The sequence below is a fragment of the Crinia signifera genome, chromosome 1, assembly GCF_055691185.1.
Source record: "Crinia signifera chromosome 1, ASM5569118v1, whole genome shotgun sequence".
NCBI classification, from domain to species: Eukaryota; Metazoa; Chordata; class Amphibia; order Anura; family Myobatrachidae; genus Crinia; species Crinia signifera.
The window spans coordinates 478,984,561-479,002,278 of NC_139217.1; the positions used below are offsets into that span (position 1 = coordinate 478,984,561).

The window sequence follows — 17,718 nt, forward strand, 5'->3', positions numbered from 1 at the left end:
CTCTCTGCCTGTCTCTGATGCCTAATGTTACACTCTGCCTGTCTCTGATGCCTAACGGTACTCTCTGCCTGTCTCTGATGCCTAATGTTACAGTCTGCCTGTCTCTGATGCCTAATGTTACACTCTGCCTGTCTCTGATGCCTAACGGTACTCTCTGCCTGTCTCTGATGCCTAATGTTACACTCTGCCTGTCTCTGATGCCTAACGGTACTCTCTGCCTGTCTCTGATGCCTAATGTTAGTCTGCCTGTCTCTGATGCCTAACGGTACTCTCTGCCTGCCTCTGATGCCAAATGTTACACTCTGCCTGTCTCTGATGCCTAACGGTACTCTCTGCCTGCCTCTGATGCCTAATGTTACACTCTGCCTGTCTCTGATGCCTAACGGTACTCTCTGCCTGTCTCTGATGCCTAATGTTATACTCTGCCTGTCTCTGATGCCTAACGGTACTCTCTGCCTGTCTCTGATGCCTAACGGTACTCTCTGCCTGTCTCTGATGCCTAATGTTACACTCTGCCTGTCTCTGATGCCTAATGTTACACGCTGCCTATCTCTGATGCCTAATGTTACACTCTGCCTGTCTCTGATGCCTAACGGTACTCTCTGCCTGTCTCTGATGCCTAACGGTACTCTCTGCCTGTCTCTGATTCCTAATGTTACACTCTGCCTGTCTCTGATGCCTAACGGTACTCTCTGCCTGTCTCTGATGCCTAATGTTACACTCTGCCTGTCTCTGATGCCTAACGGTACTCTCTGCCTGTCTCTGATGCCTAATGTTATACTCTGCCTGTCTCTGATGCCTAACGGTACTCTCTGCCTGTCTCTGATGCCTAACGGTACTCTCTGCCTGTCTCTGATTCCTAATGTTACACTCTGCCTGTCTCTGATGCCTAATGTTACACTCTGCCTGTCTCTGATGCCTAATGTTACACTCTGCTTGTCTCTGATGCCTTTTGTTACACTCTGCCTGCCTCTGATGCCTAACGGTACTCTCTGCCTGTCTCTGATTCCTAATGTTACACTCTGCCTGCCTCTGATGCCTAATGTTACACTCTGCCTGTCTCTGATGCCTAATGTTACACTCTGCCTGTCTCTGATGCCTAACGGTACTCTCTGCCTGTCTCTGATGCCTAATGTTACACTCTGCCTGTCTTTGATGCCTAATGTTACACTCTGCCTGTCTCTGATGCCTAATGTTACTCTCTGCCTGTCTCTGATGCCTAACGGTACTCTCTGCCTGTCTCTGATGCCTAATGTTACAGTCTGCCTGTCTCTGATTCCTAACAGTACTCTCTGCCTTCCTCTGATGCCTAATGTTACACTCTGCCTGTCTTTGATGCCTAATGTTACACTCTGCCTGTCTCTGATGCCTAATGTTACTCTCTGCCTGTCTCTGATGCCTAATGTTACACTCTGCCTGCCTCTGATGCCTAATGTTACAGTCTGCCTGTCTCTGATTCCTAACAGTACTCTCTGCCTTCCTCTGATGCCTAATGTTACAGTCTGCCTGTCTCTGATTCCTAACGGTACTCTCTGCCTGCCTCTGATGCCTAATGTTACACTCTGCCTGTCTCTGATGCCTAACGGTACTCTCTACCTGTCTCTGATGCCTAATGTTACACTCTGCCTGTCTCTGATGCCTAACGGTACTCTCTGCCTGTCTCTGATGCCTAATGTTACACTCTGCCTGTCTCTGATTCCTAACGGTACTCTCTGCCTGTCTCTGATTCCTAATGTTACACTCTGCCTGTCTCTGATTCCTAATGTTACACTCTGCCTGTCTCTGATGCCTAACGGTACACTCTGCCTGTCTCTGATGCCTAACGGTACTCTCTGCCTGTCTCTGATGCCTAATGTTACACTCTGCCTGTCTCTGATGCCTAACGGTACTCTCTGCCTGTCTCTGATGCCTAATGTTACAGTCTGCCTGTCTCTGATGCCTAACGGTACTCTCTGCCTGTCTCTGATGCCTAATGTTACAGTCAGCCTGTCTCTGATGCCTAACGGTACTCTCTGCCTGCCTCTGATGCCTAATGTTACACTCTGCCTGTCTCTGATGCCTAACGGTACTCTCTGCCTGTCTCTGATGCCTAATGTTACAGTCTGCCTGTCTCTGATGCCTAACGGTACTCTCTGCCTGTCTCTGATGCCTAATGTTACACTCTGCCTGTCTCTGATGCCTAACGGTACTCTCTGCCTGTCTCTGATGCCTAATGTTACAGTCTGCCTGTCTCTGATGCCTAACGGTACTCTCTGCCTGTCTCTGATTCCTAATGTTACACTCTGCCTGTCTCTGATGCCTAACGGTACTCTCTGCCTGTCTCTGATGCCTAATGTTACACTCTGCCTGTCTCTGATGCCTAACTGTACTCTCTGCCTGTCTCTGATGTCTAACGGTACTCTCTGCCTGTCTCTGATGCCTAACGTTACAGTCTGCCTGTCTCTGATGCCTAACGGTACTCTCTGCCTGTTTCTGATGCCTAATGTTACACTCTGCCTGTCTCTGATGCCTAACGGTACTCTCTGCCTGTCTCTGATGCCTAATGTTACAGTCTGCCTGTCTCTGATGCCTAACGGTACTCTCTGCCTGTCTCTGATCCCTAATGTTACTCTCTGCCTGTCTCTGATCCCTAATGTTACAGTCTGCCTGTCTCTGATGCCTAACGGTACTCTCTGCCTGTCTCTGATCCCTAATGTTACAGTCTGCCTGTCTCTGATGCCTAACGGTACTCTCTGCCTGTCTCTGATGCCTAATGTTACAGTCTGCCTGTCTCTGATGCCTAACGGTACTCTCTGCCTGCCTCTGATGCCTAATGTTACACTCTGCCTGTCTCTGATGCCTAATGTTACACTCTGCCTGTCTCTGATGCCTAATGTTACACTCTGCCTGTCTCTGATGCCTAATGTTACACTCTACCTGTCTCTGATGCCTAACGGTACTCTCTGCCTGTCTCTGATCCCTAATGTTACAGTCTGCCTGTCTCTGATGCCTAACGGTACTCTCTGCCTGTCTCTGATCCCTAATGTTACAGTCTGCCTGTCTCTGATGCCTAACGGTACTCTCTGCCTGTCTCTGATGCCTAATGTTACACTCTGCCTGTCTCTGATGCCTAATGGTACTCTCTGCCTGTCTCTGATGCCTAACGGTACTCTCTGCCTGTCTCTGATGCCTAATGTTACACTCTGCCTGTCTCTGATGCCTAACGGTACTCTCTGCCTGTCTCTGATGCCTAATGTTACAGTCTGCCTGTCTCTGATGCCTAATGTTACACTCTGCCTGTCTCTGATGCCTAACGGTACTCTCTGCCTGTCTCTGATGCCTAATGTTACACTCTGCCTGTCTCTGATGCCTAACGGTACTCTCTGCCTGTCTCTGATGCCTAATGTTAGTCTGCCTGTCTCTGATGCCTAACGGTACTCTCTGCCTGTCTCTGATGCCTAATGTTACACTCTGCCTGTCTCTGATGCCTAACGGTACTCTCTGCCTGTCTCTGATGCCTAATGTTACAGTCTGCCTGTCTCTGATGCCTAACGGTACTCTCTGCCTGTCTCTGATGCCTAATGTTATACTCTGCCTGTCTCTGATGCCTAACGGTACTCTCTGCCTGTCTCTGATGCCTAATGTTACAGTCTGCCTGTCTCTGATGCCTAACGGTACTCTCTGCCTGTCTCTGATGCCTAATGTTATACTCTGCCTGTCTCTGATGCCTAACGGTACTCTCTGCCTGTCTCTGATGCCTAACAGTACTATCTGCCTGCCTCTGATGCCTAACGGTACTCTCTGCCTGTCTCTGATGCCTAACGGTACTCTCTGCCTGTCTCTGATGCCTAATGTTACACTCTGCCTGTCTCTGATGCCTAACGGTACTCTCTGCCTGCCTCTGATGCCTAATGTTACACTCTGCCTGTCTCTGATGCCTAACGGTACTCTCTGCCTGCCTCTGATGCCTAATGTTACACTCTGCCTGTCTCTGATGCCTAACGGTACTCTCTGTCTGTTGCTGATGCCTAATGTTACAGTCTGCCTGTCTCTGATGCCTAATGTTACACTCTGCCTGTCTCTGATGCCTAATTTTACACTCTGCCTGTCTCTGATGCCTAACGGTACTCTCTGCCTGTCTCTGATGCCTAATGTTACACTCTGCCTGTCTCTGATGCCTAACGGTACTCTCTGCCTGTCTCTGATGCCTAACGTTACACTCTGCCTGTCTCTGATGCCTAACGGTACTCTCTGCCTGTCTCTGATGCCTAATGTTATACTCTGCCTGTCTCTGATGCCTAACGGTACTCTCTGCCTGTCTCTGATGCCTAACGGTACTCTCTGCCTGTCTCTGATGCCTAATGTTACACTCTGCCTGTCTCTGATGCCTAATGTTACACGCTGCCTGTCTCTGATGCCTAATGTTACACTCTGCCTGTCTCTGATGCCTAACGGTACTCTCTGCCTGTCTCTGATGCCTAACGGTACTCTCTGCCTGTCTCTGATTCCTAATGTTACACTCTGCCTGTCTCTGATGCCTAACGGTACTCTCTGCCTGTCTCTGATGCCTAATGTTACACTCTGCCTGTCTCTGATGCCTAAAGGTACTCTCTGCCTGTCTCTGATGCCTAATGTTATACTCTGCCTGTCTCTGATGCCTAACGGTACTCTCTGCCTGTCTCTGATGCCTAACGGTACTCTCTGCCTGTCTCTGATTCCTAATGTTACACTCTGCCTGTCTCTGATGCCTAATGTTACACTCTGCCTGTCTCTGATGCCTAATGTTACACTCTGCCTGTCTCTGATGCCTTTTGTTACACTCTGCCTGCCTCTGATGCCTAACGGTACTCTCTGCCTGTCTCTGATTCCTAATGTTACACTCTGCCTGCCTCTGATGCCTAATGTTACACTCTGCCTGTCTCTGATGCCTAATGTTACACTCTGCCTGTCTCTGATGCCTACCGGTACTCTCTGCCTGTCTCTGATGCCTAATGTTACACTCTGCCTGTCTCTGATGCCTAATGTTACACTCTGCCTGTCTCTGATGCCTAATGTTACTCTCTGCCTGTCTCTGATGCCTAACGGTACTCTCTGCCTGTCTCTGATGCCTAATGTTACACTCTGCCTGCCTCTGATGCCTAATGTTACAGTCTGCCTGTCTCTGATTCCTAACAGTACTCTCTGCCTTCCTCTGATGCCTAATGTTACAGTCTGCCTGTCTCTGATGCCTAACGGTACTCTCTACCTGTCTCTGATGCCTAATGTTACACTCTGCCTGTCTCTGATGCCTAACGGTACTCTCTGCCTGTCTCTGATGCCTAATGTTACACTCTGCCTGTCTCTGATTCCTAACGGTACTCTCTGCCTGCCTCTGATGCCTAATGTTACACTCTGCCTGTCTCTGATGCCTAACGGTACTCTCTACCTGTCTCTGATGCCTAATGTTACACTCTGCCTGTCTCTGATGCCTAACGGTACTCTCTGCCTGTCTCTGATGCCTAATGTTACACTCTGCCTGTCTCTGATTCCTAACGGTACTCTCTGCCTGTCTCTGATTCCTAATGTTACACTCTGCCTGTCTCTGATTCCTAATGTTACACTCTGCCTGTCTCTGATGCCTAACGGTACACTCTGCCTGTCTCTGATGCCTAACGGTACTCTCTGCCTGTCTCTGATGCCTAATGTTACACTCTGCCTGTCTCTGATGCCTAACGGTACTCTCTGCCTGTCTCTGATGCCTAATGTTACAGTCTGCCTGTCTCTGATGCCTAACGGTACTCTCTGCCTGTCTCTGATGCCTAATGTTACAGTCAGCCTGTCTCTGATGCCTAACGGTACTCTCTGCCTGCCTCTGATGCCTAATGTTACACTCTGCCTGTCTCTGATGCCTAACGGTACTCTCTGCCTGTCTCTGATGCCTAATGTTACAGTCTGCCTGTCTCTGATGCCTAACGGTACTCTCTGCCTGTCTCTGATGCCTAATGTTACACTCTGCCTGTCTCTGATGCCTAACGGTACTCTCTGCCTGTCTCTGATGCCTAATGTTACAGTCTGCCTGTCTCTGATGCCTAACGGTACTCTCTGCCTGTCTCTGATTCCTAATGTTACACTCTGCCTGTCTCTGATGCCTAACGGTACTCTCTGCCTGTCTCTGATGCCTAATGTTACACTCTGCCTGTCTCTGATGCCTAACTGTACTCTCTGCCTGTCTCTGATGTCTAACGGTACTCTCTGCCTGTCTCTGATGCCTAACGTTACAGTCTGCCTGTCTCTGATGCCTAACGGTACTCTCTGCCTGTTTCTGATGCCTAATGTTACACTCTGCCTGTCTCTGATGCCTAACGGTACTCTCTGCCTGTCTCTGATGCCTAATGTTACAGTCTGCCTGTCTCTGATGCCTAACGGTACTCTCTGCCTGTCTCTGATCCCTAATGTTACTCTCTGCCTGTCTCTGATCCCTAATGTTACAGTCTGCCTGTCTCTGATGCCTAACGGTACTCTCTGCTTGTCTCTGATCCCTAATGTTACAGTCTGCCTGTCTCTGATGCCTAACGGTACTCTCTGCCTGTCTCTGATGCCTAATGTTACAGTCTGCCTGTCTCTGATGCCTAACGGTACTCTCTGCCTGCCTCTGATGCCTAATGTTACACTCTGCCTGTCTCTGATGCCTAATGTTACACTCTGCCTGTCTCTGATGCCTAATGTTACACTCTGCCTGTCTCTGATGCCTAATGTTACACTCTACCTGTCTCTGATGCCTAACGGTACTCTCTGCCTGTCTCTGATCCCTAATGTTACAGTCTGCCTGTCTCTGATGCCTAACGGTACTCTCTGCCTGTCTCTGATCCCTAATGTTACAGTCTGCCTGTCTCTGATGCCTAACGGTACTCTCTGCCTGTCTCTGATGCCTAATGTTACACTCTGCCTGTCTCTGATGCCTAATGGTACTCTCTGCCTGTCTCTGATGCCTAACGGTACTCTCTGCCTGTCTCTGATGCCTAATGTTACACTCTGCCTGTCTCTGATGCCTAACGGTACTCTCTGCCTGTCTCTGATGCCTAATGTTACAGTCTGCCTGTCTCTGATGCCTAATGTTACACTCTGCCTGTCTCTGATGCCTAACGGTACTCTCTGCCTGTCTCTGATGCCTAATGTTACACTCTGCCTGTCTCTGATGCCTAACGGTACTCTCTGCCTGTCTCTGATGCCTAATGTTAGTCTGCCTGTCTCTGATGCCTAACGGTACTCTCTGCCTGTCTCTGATGCCTAATGTTACACTCTGCCTGTCTCTGATGCCTAACGGTACTCTCTGCCTGTCTCTGATGCCTAATGTTACAGTCTGCCTGTCTCTGATGCCTAACGGTACTCTCTGCCTGTCTCTGATGCCTAATGTTATACTCTGCCTGTCTCTGATGCCTAACGGTACTCTCTGCCTGTCTCTGATGCCTAATGTTACAGTCTGCCTGTCTCTGATGCCTAACGGTACTCTCTGCCTGTCTCTGATGCCTAATGTTATACTCTGCCTGTCTCTGATGCCTAACGGTACTCTCTGCCTGTCTCTGATGCCTAACAGTACTATCTGCCTGCCTCTGATGCCTAACGGTACTCTCTGCCTGTCTCTGATGCCTAACGGTACTCTCTGCCTGTCTCTGATGCCTAATGTTACACTCTGCCTGTCTCTGATGCCTAACGGTACTCTCTGCCTGCCTCTGATGCCTAATGTTACACTCTGCCTGTCTCTGATGCCTAACGGTACTCTCTGCCTGCCTCTGATGCCTAATGTTACACTCTGCCTGTCTCTGATGCCTAACGGTACTCTCTGTCTGTCTCTGATGCCTAATGTTACAGTCTGCCTGTCTCTGATGCCTAATGTTACACTCTGCCTGTCTCTGATGCCTAACAGTACTCTCTGCCTGTCTCTGATGCCTAACGGTACTCTCTGCCTGTCTCTGATGCCTAATGTTAGTCTGCCTGTCTCTGATGCCTAACGGTACTCTCTGCCTGTCTCTGATGCCTAATGTTACACTCTGCCTGTCTCTGATGCCTAACGGTACTCTCTGCCTGTCTCTGATGCCTAATGTTACAGTCTGCCTGTCTCTGATGCCTAACGGTACTCTCTGCCTGTCTCTGATGCCTAATGTTATACTCTGCCTGTCTCTGATGCCTAACGGTACTCTCTGCCTGTCTCTGATGCCTAATGTTACACTCTGCCTGTCTCTGATGCCTAACGGTACTCTCTGCCTGTCTCTGATGCCTAATGTTACACTCTGCCTGTCTCTGATGCCTAACGGTACTCTTTGCCTGTCTCTGATGCCTAACAGTACTATCTGCCTGTCTCTGATGCCTAACAGTACTCTCTGCCTGTCTCAGATGCCTAATGTTACACTTTGCCTGTCTCTGATGACTTCTGAAACTCCCCGCCTGTCTCTGATGACTTCTGAAACTCTCTGCCTGTCTCTGATGACTTCTGAAACTCTCTGCCTGTCTCTGATGACTTCTGAAACTCTCTGCCTGTCTCTGATGACTTCTGAAACTCTCTGTCTGTCTCTGATGACTTCTGAAACTCTCTGCCTGTCTCTGATGACCTCTGAAACTTTCTGCCTGTCTCTGATGACTTCTGAAGCTCTCTGCCTGTCTCTGATGACTTCTGAAACTTTCTGCCTGTCTCTGATGCCTACCGGTACTCTCTGCCTGTTTCTGATGCCTAACAGTACTATCTGCCTGTCTCTGATGCCTAACAGTACTCTCTGCCTGTCTCTGATGCCTAATGTTAGTCTGCCTGTCTCTGATGCCTAACGGTACTCTCTGCCTGTCTCTGATGCCTAATGTTACACTCTGCCTGTCTCTGATGCCTAACGGTACTCTCTGCCTGTCTCTGATGCCTAATGTTACAGTCTGCCTGTCTCTGATGCCTAACGGTACTCTCTGCCTGTCTCTGATGCCTAATGTTATACTCTGCCTGTCTCTGATGCCTAACGGTACTCTCTGCCTGTCTCTGATGCCTAATGTTACAGTCTGCCTGTCTCTGATGCCTAACGGTACTCTCTGCCTGTCTCTGATGCCTAATGTTATACTCTGCCTGTCTCTGATGCCTAACGGTACTCTCTGCCTGTCTCTGATGCCTAACAGTACTATCTGCCTGCCTCTGATGCCTAACGGTACTCTCTGCCTGTCTCTGATGCCTAACGGTACTCTCTGCCTGTCTCTGATGCCTAATGTTACACTCTGCCTGTCTCTGATGCCTAACGGTACTCTCTGCCTGCCTCTGATGCCTAATGTTACACTCTGCCTGTCTCTGATGCCTAACGGTACTCTCTGCCTGCCTCTGATGCCTAATGTTACACTCTGCCTGTCTCTGATGCCTAACGGTACTCTCTGTCTGTCTCTGATGCCTAATGTTACAGTCTGCCTGTCTCTGATGCCTAATGTTACACTCTGCCTGTCTCTGATGCCTAACAGTACTCTCTGCCTGTCTCTGATGCCTAACGGTACTCTCTGCCTGTCTCTGATGCCTAATGTTAGTCTGCCTGTCTCTGATGCCTAACGGTACTCTCTGCCTGTCTCTGATGCCTAATGTTACACTCTGCCTGTCTCTGATGCCTAACGGTACTCTCTGCCTGTCTCTGATGCCTAATGTTACAGTCTGCCTGTCTCTGATGCCTAACGGTACTCTCTGCCTGTCTCTGATGCCTAATGTTATACTCTGCCTGTCTCTGATGCCTAACGGTACTCTCTGCCTGTCTCTGATGCCTAATGTTACACTCTGCCTGTCTCTGATGCCTAACGGTACTCTCTGCCTGTCTCTGATGCCTAATGTTACACTCTGCCTGTCTCTGATGCCTAACGGTACTCTTTGCCTGTCTCTGATGCCTAACAGTACTATCTGCCTGTCTCTGATGCCTAACAGTACTCTCTGCCTGTCTCAGATGCCTAATGTTACACTTTGCCTGTCTCTGATGACTTCTGAAACTCCCCGCCTGTCTCTGATGACTTCTGAAACTCTCTGCCTGTCTCTGATGACTTCTGAAACTCTCTGCCTGTCTCTGATGACTTCTGAAACTCTCTGCCTGTCTCTGATGACTTCTGAAACTCTCTGTCTGTCTCTGATGACTTCTGAAACTCTCTGCCTGTCTCTGATGACCTCTGAAACTTTCTGCCTGTCTCTGATGACTTCTGAAGCTCTCTGCCTGTCTCTGATGACTTCTGAAACTTTCTGCCTGTCTCTGATGCCTACCGGTACTCTCTGCCTGTTTCTGATGCCTAACAGTACTATCTGCCTGTCTCTGATGCCTAACAGTACTCTCTGCCTGTCTCAGATGCCTAATGTTACACTCTGCCTGTCTCTGATGACTTCTGAAACTCTCTGCCTGTCTCTGATGACTTCGGAAACTCTCTGCCTGTCTCTGATGACTTCTGAAACTCTCTGCCTGTCTCTGATGACTTCTGAAACTCTCTGCCTGTCTCTGATGACTTCTGAAACTCTCTGCCTGTCTCTGATGACTTCTGAAACTCTCTGTCTGTCTCTGATGACTTCTGAAACTCTCTGCCTGTCTCTGATGCCTAACAGTACTCTCTGCCTGTCTCTGATGCCTAATGTTACACTCTGCCTGTCTCTGATGACTTCTGAAACTCTCTGTCTGTCTCTGATGACCTCTGAAACTCTCTGTCTGTCTCTGATTACTTCTGAAACTCTCTGCCTGTCTCTGATGACTTCTGAAACTCTCTGCCTGTCTCTGATGACCTCTGAAACTTTCTGCCTGTCTCTGATGCCTTCTGAAACTTTCTGCCTGTCTCTGATGACTTCTGAAACGTTCTGCCTGTCTCTGATGACTTCTGAAACGTTCTGCCTATCTCTGATGCATGATGGGTTTCTCCAGTTGTCTCTGATGCATAATGGTACTCTCCACCTCTCTGATAGATATAACAGAGTGGAATATAAACTTTCCTGACTGTAAGGGGAAAGCTCAGTCTCCCATTAACGTGGATACACAGAAGACAATGTTTCAGCCATCGCTGACTGCAATCCAGCTTTCCGGATATAACAACATAATATCAGGAGAGACCCTAGAACTGAAGAACAATGGACACACAGGTGACCACACACAGGTTATGTATATTATGCTGGAATAATCACAGCTATCACTGCCTGGGGTAAGCATCAGCTCCCAAGTGGAAGAGATAAGAATATCATGATGTATACCACTGCTGTCTTCTGTACTAGACTAATACTGGTGCTCTGTAAGTGGATAAGAGTCAGGCAGTTATAATGTACATTATCCTAATACATGGATATTATGTAGAGAGTTATCACTCCAGGTAACGTTTAATACCAATAATAATGCACTGATAGCCACCGGTGCCTCAGCACTCACTACTGCAGGTAATGGCAGCATATTCATATGCCTATCCCAACATGCTTGGGATAGGCATATGAATATCCTTACAAAGATATAAGGATTAAAAAGGGTTGAGATTACCTGAAGGATACAAAGGGGCAGACTAGATGGGCCAAATGGTTCTTATCTGCCATCAAATTCTATGTTTCTGAGTTTCCATGTTCCTAAGGCTTATATAAAGCGTTTGTGAAATGTGTCTCTATATCCAGTATGGCTCCAGCCCCAGACCAGTAAATTACCGGGTGCAAGGGAACCAAAGTAGTCACCATCTGAGCTGGAGACACCATGGCCAGGGAACCATAGAAGTGACTATTTGAGCCAGAGACTATTTGAGTGCCAAAGAAGCAGAGTAGTAGCCATGTGAGCCGGAGACCCCAGTACCAGGGAACCAGATTAGTGACTATCTGAGCCAGAGACACCATGACCAGGGAACCAGAGTAGTCACCATCTCAGCAGGAGACACCATTACCAAGAAACTAGAGAAGTGTCCATCTGAGCTGGAAGACACCATGGCCGGGAATCCAGAGACCCTAGTGCCAGGGAACCAGAGTAGTGACCATCTGAGCTGGAGATACCAATCCAGGGAACCAGAGTAGTGACTATCTAAGCGGGAGACACCAGTGTTAGGAAACCAGAGACATGACATGAGCAGGAGACCCCAGTGCCAGGGAAGCAGAGTCGTGACCATCAGAACTGGGGACACAAATGTAGGGAAACAGTGTAGTGACCATCTGAGCGAGAGACCCCAGTGCCAGGGAAGCAGAGTCGTGACCATCAGAACTGGGGACACAAATGTAGGGAAACAGTGTAGTGACCATCTGAGCGAGAGACACCAGTGCCAGGGAAGCAGAGTAGTGACCATCTGTTCAGGAGAAATCAGTCCCACGGAACCAGAGGCGGGACATGAGCCGGAGACGCCAGTGCCAGGGAGCCAGAGTAATGACCATCTGAGCTGAAGACACCATTAACAGGAAACCAGAGTCCATCTAAGTTGGAGACATAAGTGCCAGGGAACCAGAGTAGTCACATGAGCCAGAGACCCCAGGGCCAGGGAACCATAGTAGTGACCAACTGAGTCAGAGACACCAATCCAGGGAACCAAATTGGTGAACATCTGAACTTGAGACCCCAATCCAGGTAACCAGAGCAGGGACCATCTGAGCTGGAGCCACCAGTGCCAGGAAACCAGAATACTGACCATCTGAACAGGAGACACCAATACAGGGAACCAGAGTAGTGACCATATGAGCCGGAGACACCAATCCAGGGAACCAGAGTAGTGACCATCTGAGCTGTAGACACAAGTGCCAGGAAACCAGAGTAGTGACATGAGCCAGAGACACCAGTTCCAGGGAACTAGCATAGTGACCATCTGAGCTGGAGACACTATGGGCACGAAACCAGAGAATTGACCATCTGAGCATGAGACACCAAACCAGGATACCAGAGTTGTTACCATATGAGCCAGAGACACCAGTGCCAGGGAACCAGAGTAGTGCCCATATGAGCCGGAGACACCAATCCAGGGATCCAGAGAAGTGACCATCTGAGCTGGAGACCTCAGTGCCAGGGAACCAGGGTAGTGACCATCTGAACCGGAGATACAAATCCAGGGAAACAGAGAAGTCACCATCTGAGCTGGAGACACCATTCCCAGGGAACAAGAGTAGGGGCCATCTGAGCCAGAGACACCAGTCCAGAGAATCAGAGTAATGACTATCTGAGCTAGATACACCAGTGCCAGGGAACTAGAGTAGTGACCATCTTAGCCGAAGACACCAGTGCTAGGGACCCAGAGTAGTGACCATCTGAGCCGGATATACCAGGGCCAGGGAAACAGAAGAAACCTTCTGAGCTGGAGACACCATGGCCAGAAAACCAGAGTAGTGACCATCTGAGCTTTAGTCACCAGGGCCAGGGAACCAGAGTAGTGACCATCTGAACAGGAGACACAAATCCAGGGAACCAGAGTAGGGACCATCTGAGCCAGAGACACCAGTGCTAGGGAACAGGGATGTGACATGAGCCAGTGACCCAAGTGGTAGGGAACCAGGGATGTGACATGAGTCTGAGACACCAGTCCAGGGAACCAGAGAAGTGACCATCTGAGCTGGAGACACCATGGCCAGGAAACCAGAGAAGTGACCATCTAAGCCAGAGATACCATGGCCAGGAAACCAGAGTAGGGACCATCTGAGCAGGAGACACTAGTGCCAGGGAACCAGAGAAGTCACCATCTGAACAAGAGACACCAGTGCCTGGGTACCAGAGACATAACCATCTGAGCTGGAAAGCTCAGTTCCAGGGAACCAGAGAAGTGACCCTCTGAGATGGAGACACAAGGGCCAGGGATCCAAAGAAGTGACTATTTGAGCCAGAGACACCAGTGCCAAGGAAGCAGAGTAGTAACCATGTGAGCTGGAGAACCCAGTGCCAGGGAACCAGATTAGTGACTATCTGAGCCAGAGACACCATGACCAGGGAACCAGAGTAGTCACCATCTCAGCAGGAGACACCATTACCAAGAAACTAGAGAAGTGTCCATCTGAGCTGGAAGACACCATGGCCGGGAATCCAGAGACCCTAGTGCCAGGGAACCAGAGTAGTGACCATCTGAGCCGGAGATACCAATCCAGAGAACCAGAGTAGTGACTATCTAAGCGGGAGACACCAGTGTTAGGAAACCAGAGACATGACATGAGCAGGAGACCCCAGTGCCAGGGAAGCAGAGTCGTGACCATCTGTTCAGGAGAAATCAGTCCCACGGAACCAGAGGCGGGACATGAGCCGGAGACCCCAGTGCCAGGGAGCCAGAGTAATGACCATCTGAGCTGAAGACACCATTAACAGGAAACCAGAGTCCATCTAAGTTGGAGACATAAGTGCCAGGGAACCAGAGTAGTCACATGAGCCAGAGACCCCAGGGCCAGGGAACCATAATAGTGACCAACTGAGCCAGAGACACACCTATCCAGGGAACCAGATTGGTGAACATCTGAACTTGAGACACCAATCCAGGTAACCAGAGCAGGGACCATCTGAGCTAGAGCCACCAGTGCCAGGAAACCAGAGTACTGACCATCTGAACAGGAGACACCAATACAGGGAACCAGAGTAGTGACCATATGAGCCGGAGACACCAATCCAGGGAACCAGAGTAGTGACCATCTGAGCTGTAGACACAAGTGCCAGGAAACCAGAGTAGTGACATGAGCCAGAGACACCAGTGCCAGGGAACCAGAGTAGTGACCATATGAGCCGGAGACAGCAATCCAGGGATCCAGAGAAGTGACCATCTGAGCTGGAGACCTCAGTGCCAGGGAACCAGGGTAGTGACCATCTGAACCGGAGATACAAATCCAGGGAAACAGAGAAGTCACCATCTGAGCCGGAGACACCATTCCCAGGGTATCAAGAGTAGGGGCCATCTGAGCCAGAGACACCAGTCCAGAGAATCAGAGTAATGACTATCTGAGCTAGATACACCAGTGCCAGGGAACTAGAGTAGTGACCATCTGAGCCGAAGACACCAGGGTCAGGGAACCAGAATAGTGACCATCTGAGCTGGAGACACCAGTGCTAGGGAACCAGAGTAGTGACCATCTGAGCCAGATATACCAGGGCCAGGGAAACAGAAGTAACCATCTGAGCTGGAGACACCATGGCCAGAAAACCAGAGTAGTGACCATCTGAGCTTTAGTCACCAGGGCCAGGGAACCAGAGTAGTGACCATCTGAACCAGAGACACAAATTCTAGAAACCAGAAAAGAGAACATCAGAGCCAGAGACAGCATTGCCAGGGAACCAGACTAATGACCATCTGAGCCAGACACACCAGTGCTAGGGAACCAGAAACGTGACATGAGCCGGAGACACCAGTTCAGGGAACCAGAGTAGTGAAAATCTGAGCCGGAGACACCATTACCAGGAAACCAGAGAAGTGTCCATCTGAGCCGAAGACACCAGGGTCAGGGAACCAGAATAGTGACCATCTGAGCTGGAGACACCAGTGCCAGAGAACCAGAGAGGTGACATGAGCTGGAGTCATCAGTGCCAGGGAACCAGATTAGTGACCATCTGATATTGAGACACCAGTGCCAGGGAACCAGAGTAGTGACATGAGCTGCAACATCAGTGCCAGGGAACCAGATTAGTGACCATCTGATATTGAGACACAAGTGCCAGGGAACCAGACTAGTGACATGAGCTGGAGACATCATTGCCAGGGAACCATATTAGTGACCATCTGATCTGGAGACACCAGTGCCAGGGAACCAGAGTAGTGACATGAGCTGGAGACACCAGTGCCAGGGAACCATATTAGTGACCATCTGATCTGGAGACACCAGTGCCAGGGAACCAGACTAGTGACCATCTGAGCCAGATATACCAGTGCCAGGGAACCAGAGTAGTGACCATCTGCGCTGGAGACACCAGTGCCAGGAAACCAGAGGAGTGACATGAGCTGGAGACATCAGTGCCAGGGAACCAGATTAGTGACATGAGCTGGAGACATCAGTGCCAGGGAACCATATTAGTCACCATCTGATCTGGAGACATCAGTGCCAGGGAACCAGAGTAGTGACATGAGCTGGAGACATCAGTGCCAGGGAACCATATTTGTGACCATCTGAGCTGGAGACATCAGTGCCAGGGAACCAGAGTAGTGACATGAGCTGGAGACATCAGTGCCAGGGAACCAGAGTAGTGACATGAGCTGGAGACATCAGTGCCAGGGAACCAGATTAGTGACCATCTGAGCCAGAAATACCAGTGCCAGGGAACCAGAGTAGTGACCATCTGAGCCAGATATACCAGTGCCAGGGAACCAGAGGAGTGACCATCTGAGCTGGAGACACCAGTGCGAGGAAACCAGAGGAGTGACCATCTGTTCAGGAGAAATCAGTCCCACGGAACCAGAGGTGGGACATGAGCCGGAGACCCCAGTGCCAGGGAGCCAGAGTAATGACCATCTGAGCTGAAGACACCATTAACAGGAAACCAGAGTCCATCTAAGTTGGAGACATAAGTGCCAGGGAACCAGAGTAGTCACATGAGCCAGAGACCCCAGGGCCAGGGAACCATAGTAGTGACCAACTGAGCCAGAGACACCAATCCAGGGAACCAGATTGGTGAACATCTGAACTTGAGACACCAATCCAGGTAACCAGAGCAGGGACCATCTGAGCTGGAGCCACCAGTGCCAGGAAACCAGAGTACTGACCATCTGAACAGGAGACACCAATACAGGGAACCAGAGCAGTGACCATATGAGCCGGAGACACCAATCCAGGGATCCAGAGAAGTGACCATCTGAGCTGGAGACCTCAGTGCCAGGGAACCAGGGTAGTGACCATCTGAACCGGAGATACAAATCCAGGGAAACAGAGAAGTCAACATTTGAGCCAGAGACACCATTCCCAGGGAACAAGAGTAGGGGCCATCTGAGCCAGAGACACCAGTCCAGAGAATCAGAGTAATGACTATCTGAGCTAGATACACCAGTGCCAGGGAACTAGAGTAGTGACCATCTGAGCCGAAGACACCAGGGTCAGGGAACCAGAATAGTGACCATCTGAGCTGGAGACACCAGTGCTAGGGAACCAGAGTAGTGACCATCTGAGCCGGATATACCAGGGCCAGGGAAACAGAAGTAACCATCTGAGCTGGAGACACCATGGCCAGAAAACCAGAGTAGTGACCATCTGAGCTTTAGTCACCAGGGCCAGGGAACCAGAGTAGTGACCATCTGAACCAGGGACACAAATTCTAGAAACCAGAAAAGAGAACATCAGAGCCAGAGACAGCATTGCCAGGGAACCAGACTAATGACGATCTGAGCCAGACACACCAGTGCTAGGGAACCAGAAACGTGACATGAGCCGGAGACACCATTACCAGGAAACCAGAGAAGTGTCCATCTGAGCCGAAGACACCAGGGTCAGGGAACCAGAATAGTGACCATCTGAGCTGGAGACACCAGTGCCAGAGAACCAGAGTAGTGACATGAGCTGGAGACATCAGTGCCAGGGAACCAGACTAGTGACATGAGCTGGAGACATCAGTGCCAGGGAACCAGATTAGTGACCATCTGAGCCAGAAATACCAGTGCCAGGGAACCAGAGTAGTGACCATCTGAGCCAGATATACCAGTGCCAGGGAACCAGAGTAGTGACCATCTGAGCTGGAGACACCAGTGCGAGGAATCCAGAGGAGTGACCATCTGTTCAGGAGAAATCAGTCCCATGGAACCAGAGGCGGGACATGAGCCGGAGACCCCAGTGCCAGGGAGCCAGAGTAATGACCATCTGAGCTGAAGACACCATTAACAGGAAACCAGAGT

General features: G+C 49.9%; 1 protein-coding gene across 1 annotated transcript in view; it reads left to right on the plus strand.

Moving 5' to 3' along the window:
- Positions 1–17,718, plus strand: part of CA9 (carbonic anhydrase 9) — a 376,314-nt gene that overhangs the window by 123,970 nt on the left and 234,626 nt on the right. The window contains exon 3 of the mRNA XM_083155472.1: positions 10,898–11,071. Coding sequence (XP_083011598.1) covers positions 10,898–11,071 — 174 coding nt within the window. The remainder of the gene's footprint in view (positions 1–10,897; positions 11,072–17,718) is intronic.